General features: G+C 40.2%; 1 protein-coding gene across 1 annotated transcript in view; it reads right to left on the minus strand.

The window, feature by feature from the left end:
- Window positions 1-2,804: 2,804 nt before the first annotated feature.
- The window catches only part of LOC100026687 (nmrA-like family domain-containing protein 1), a 26,002-nt gene continuing 23,400 nt past the window's right edge, over window positions 2,805-5,406 (minus strand). Inside the window, exon 5 of the mRNA XM_001377175.5 lies at window positions 2,805-3,787. Coding sequence (XP_001377212.2) covers window positions 3,608-3,787 — 180 coding nt within the window. The 3' untranslated portion in view covers window positions 2,805-3,607. The remainder of the gene's footprint in view (window positions 3,788-5,406) is intronic.

Genomic DNA, 5,406 nt, shown 5'->3' on the forward strand with positions numbered 1-5,406 from the left:
ATCCATTGGAGAGACCAGTCTTCCATGGATCTGAGGGGAGAATGTATAATTGAAAATCTGTTACCCTAAAAAAGAACTACATTTCCTGGGAGCCCACTGACTTCCTGTCATTACATACTTCCTGTAGACATGGGATGGGTCCCACCTTCTTTTGGGCCCTGTCAGTGAGCATGGTGGTGGTGAGTGGGGATTTTGAAATGGCTAATCAGTCATGGGCACATGGTCATTGTTTTGTATCTTCTTTATTCCTTGATTTCTAATGATCATTAATAAATCTCCTAAAATAAAATATTTTTATTATTGAAATTTAATTTTAATTTTTACAAAAGGTAATGGAGAGATGGCCATGGTTTTGAGAGCCCTGAGCCAAACAGGAACAAAGGACAACATCAGACACTTTGATGTTTTATACAGGAGAACACCTTCTGGATTTCTCCTTTGGGTAATACCAGGGTGCACATTCTGGGTATCAGTGTTAGTTTTCTTTAAAAAAAAACAAAAAACCCAAACCTTACTTTCTGTATTAGTAACAACTCTAAGACCAAAGGACAAGGGCTAGTCAAACATAATTAAATTACTTTTCAGGGTAATACAGCTAGGAAGAACATGAGGTCATATTTGAACCAAGGTCCTCTCAACTCCTGACCTGGCATTCTATTCCTTGAGCCACCTAGCTGCACTCATCATTAGCTTTCTTTTTACTTCATTAAAAAAAAAAAAATTTTTCCCCATGGTTACATAATTCTTGTTGTTGCCTTCCTCTCTTCCCTCCCCCTCCCAGAATTGACAAGCAATCTCACTGGATTATACATATATTATCACTCAAAACCTTTCCCCATAGTATTCATTTTTGTAATAATCTTTTAAAACCCAAACCCCAAATCCTATACCCATATAAACAAGAGATAAATCAGGTTCTTCCTCTAGATGTGGATAGCATTCTTTGTCACAACTCCCTCGGAATTGTCCTGGATTGTTGCACTGCTATTCGTAGCAGAGTCAATCACATTTGATTATCCTACCATATTGCAGTTACTGTGTACAATGTTTTCCTGGTTCTGCTTATTTCACTCTGCATCAGTTCATGGAAGTCTTCCCAGTGTTTATAGAAATCCAACAGTTCACCATTCGTTATAGCACAATAGTATTCCATCACCAACATATACCACAATTTGTTCAGCCATTCCTCAACTGATGGGCATCCCCTCAGTTTCCAGTTTTTGGCCACCACAAAGAGTGCAGCTATGAATATTCTTGTACAAGTCTTTTTCCTTATTATCTCTTTGGGGTACAAACCCAGCCGTGCTATGGCTGGATCAAAGGGCAGACAGTCTTTTATCGCCCTTTGGGCATACTTCCAAATTGCCTTCCAGGATGCTTAGATTAATTCACAACTCCACCAACAACAGCATTAGCTTTCTAGATGAGTTCTGGCCCCTGCTTTGGGTGCCTTCTCATAATGGGAAAGGAGAGTCAAGTTGTGACATTGTGAATTCCATTACTGACAGCAGAGGGCAGCAGAAAGACTGAGTGAGGAGGAGTCAACCAAGGTTAAGGATGGTGAAGGAGCCTGGAAGGGCAAGTAGGCAGGTGTGCTCAGCAGGCAGGTAAACCAGAAGAGAAAAACTGGGGATGACTCTGACCCTGCCAAGGGGGCAGAGAGAAGAAACGGGGCAGAGGGCACAAGTGAGACTCTCAATCTGGAGCAAAGAAGATATGGGGACCCCCAGGAAGACATGACTACTATATACCAGGCAAGGTGCCAAACACTGGGATTGTTACTGTTCTTCAGTCGTGTCTGATTCCTTGTGACCCCATTGGAGTTTTCTTAGCAAAGATCCTGCTGTATAATGCCATTTTCTTTAGCAACTCAATTGACAGATGAGGCAAACAGGGTTAAGTAACTTGCCCAGGCTCCCAAGGTTAGTGTCTAAGGTCAGATTTGAATTCACAAAGAGGAGTCTTACTGACTCCAGGCCCAGCACTCTACCCACTGTGCCATCTAGCTGCCTCAAGAACTGGGGACTCAAGGACAAAAAAATACTTTGACATCCATTTTCAAGTTTAATGCTCACAACCACCATGGTATGGTGACATTACTATGTCCATTTAGTAGATGAGAAGACTGAGACTCAGAAAAGAGAAATGACACACCAAATATTGGATAGCTTGTGAGAAGCCGAGCCAGGACCAGAATAAGGTCTCCTGACTCTCAGGTCAGTGCTCTTTCTAAGTGAGGTGTGACAGAGGCTGGCAATGGTCAGAGAATCAGGAAACGGGCAGAGAAGTACTTTTTAGGTTCATCCTTGATAACTCCTCCCCTGTGTTTAGACATAGTAAAGTCACAAGGGTTAAGGAAAGAACCACCTCCAGGATGGTATGGGATTAGGAAAACTGGATTCTATACCCATAATGCTCCAGGCCAGTTGTTTTGGTATCTTCCTGAGTATCCAGTACAATGTAGATATTCAATAAATGAATGGAAAAGCCTTTATTAAGTGCCTACTCTGGTCTAAGAAGCTTGTTTTGGAATAGTTTTTGGATAAAGCCCTTTTCTGACTGGCCAAAGTATTGTGAAGTAGGACTTGGAAACCTGTTTGTCAATGCAACATAGCAGACGTCTTCCTTGCCCCAAATCAATATCTGATGACCTCCAAGACCAAACCATGCTGAGGCTGAATGTCTGGTGAGGCAGAAGTGGTTAGAAGCCCATTCTGAGGAAAAGGAAGAGGAAGAGGAGGAGGAGGAGGAGGAGGAAGGAGAAGGGGAGTGACAACAATGATGACAACAATGAGGAAGTCTAATAACAGATATTATGCATTTTAATGTTTCTAAAGCCCTTAACAGATATGAATCTCATCTGTGCCTCTCAGCAATCATATGAGGAACTACAAGTATAATTATTTCCATTTTATAGATAACCAAATTGAGGATTAAAGAGGTGAAGCCACTCATGATCTCATTTCTCAGTGTCAGGGGCAGGATTACAACCTGAGCCTTCCTGACATGGTGCAGTAGAAAGAATGTTCTATTGGGAGTCAGATCTGGGTTCAGGTTGCAGCTCTGCTACTTATTATTTGTATGACCTTGGAGAAGTCACTCCCCTTGTCTGGACCTCAGACTAGATGACCTCTAAGTTCCTTCCCAGGTCTAAATCTATGATCTTCTGATAACAAATCCAGCCCTTTATCCATCTATCATACCCTGATGCCCCTGGGTAAATTCTAGAAATTAGGCCTTCATTCTCCCCTGATGAAAAGGAATCTTTCTGCAATGGAAAGAAATTACTTTCCACTGGACTGGATTGAGTCAGTTCAAATTTTTGCCCATTCTTCCTATATGAGGATCATCGGAGGATTTAAAGCTAGAAAGGACCATCTAGGCTAACCCCTTCATTTTACAGATGGGAAAACTAAGTCCCAGAGAAGTCAAATAATTTTTTTAATGTCACAGAGATTATAAGTGGCAAAGCCAAGATTTGAACCCAGATCTCCTCACTGCAGATGCAGCCTTCTGACCACCACACCAGGCCACCACAGAGTGGCTTTAAAATTGTCATGGAGGAAGCTGTGTAACCAATGGCCAGACCAAAACACTTCAGTGGTTCCTACAGGTCTTTGAAGGCATCTTTGTTCTCAGAGACAAACTGGGAGAAACTCTTGACCTTGGGGTTGAGCTTGTGAGTGAGCTGCACATCTCTGTCTGGCTTCATGTGATAGAAACGCATCATGTCAGCCATTTCCTTGGCTCCAGGGAATCCCAGCTTCTCATAAGCTTCTGGGGTAATCTTTGAAGGAAAAAAAAGAGACAAAAATGAGCAAAGGAGGAAATGTTATTTCTTTTTGCCTTAAGGGCTCATGTTTTCCTTATGTGAATCTTAAAATTTCTCAGACTCTACCTTGGAACATTATCTTAAGGTTATGGTTAAGGTTATTCCCCATTTTAAACAATGAAGGTACTTGATCAGGAATGTATTGGGAACTTTAAAATTATTCCACCCATAATTAGGCATACTTTACAGGAAGATAAAGTTGTAAAACTCCTTAGTGAACAATGAAGGTACTTAACTCATACTTATAGTGAGGCCAAAATCTTAAGCTAGGTCTATTTTTAGATCTAATACAAAAGGGTGCTAAGTACCTATGAAGGTCAAATTAATCACTAAAAGGTCAGGCAACTTGCAAGGGGCAACCTTAGCAAAGAGGTGTGAAGTACTCAGAAGATATAATCTACCCAGAGAAGGTGAGAACTAAAAACTAAGAATGGGCTGTCCTAGGAAAAGCATCTACTGTGATTGATAGACATAAAAATTTAGAGGAGGTGACACAAGAGAAAATTTTCTTTAAAAGGAAGGAGCTGGAGGGCTCTGGATTTAGTTCAGCTTTGGTAGCTGAATTGGAGGTCAGGAGTCAGAGGAGGCTGCTGGGTCTCTGCACACTAGAGTTTTGCTTGGAAAGATCTTGTGGTGAGTGATTAAAGACTGACTTAGTTTCTCTCTTAAAGAGAAATGCCTAGGCCATTGGCCTAGGTCCTATTTCCTCTTTCTCTCTCTCCCCCTTTCCTTAATTCCTTCATTTATATTAATTAGAATCTCCATAAAACCCAGCTGATTTGGGTATTTCATATTTGGGAATTTTTCCCATGGCGACCACTTATTTTTGATATAAAATCAAGACGCTAAAAATTATCTTTACAGTTTGGGCAATTCACAGTCTTGAAACCTATATTTTCATGATCACACTTAAGAAAGCTACTCTTTATTTGACAAAGGCTAATTAATTATGTCACATTTTGCCAGTGTTTTCTTCTTTAAGGAAAATATCTTTAAAAGCAGATAAAAACATTAATCTACTAGAATACATTGATATGAAAAGGTTCTGAACAGGCAGAAAACATAGACTTTCCTTTTACAGAAAATGTTAATATTAAGTCTGTAAGAGCAACATCATTTATATATGTGCATATATAAGTAAATATATATAGTATGAATGTACATATATAATACATTTAAATCCAGCTTTGAAAAAGCATCTTTTTGGCAAATGCCATCTGGCTTCCAAGGAAGAGCTGATAGAGTTTGAATGCAGACTGAAATATACTATATTTCAGTTTTTTCTTTTTTTTTATTTGAGCTCTCTGCCATAAAACGACTAATATGGAAAATGTTTTATGTGATTATGCATGTAAAATCTATATCAATTTCTTAAAGCCTCAGGGAGCAGTGAAGGCAGGGAGGGAAGGTTAGAATAAGAAAAAATTTGGAACTCAAAACTTTTAGAAATGAATATTAAGGGGGCAGCTGGGTAGCTCAGTGGATTAAGAGTCAGCCCTAGAGATGGGAGGTCCTAGGTTCAAATCTGGCCTCGGACACTTCCTAGCTGTGTGACCCTGGGCAAGTCACTTGAC

This window comes from Monodelphis domestica, chromosome 2, assembly GCF_027887165.1.
Source record: "Monodelphis domestica isolate mMonDom1 chromosome 2, mMonDom1.pri, whole genome shotgun sequence".
Lineage (NCBI taxonomy): Eukaryota > Metazoa > Chordata > Mammalia > Didelphimorphia > Didelphidae > Monodelphis > Monodelphis domestica.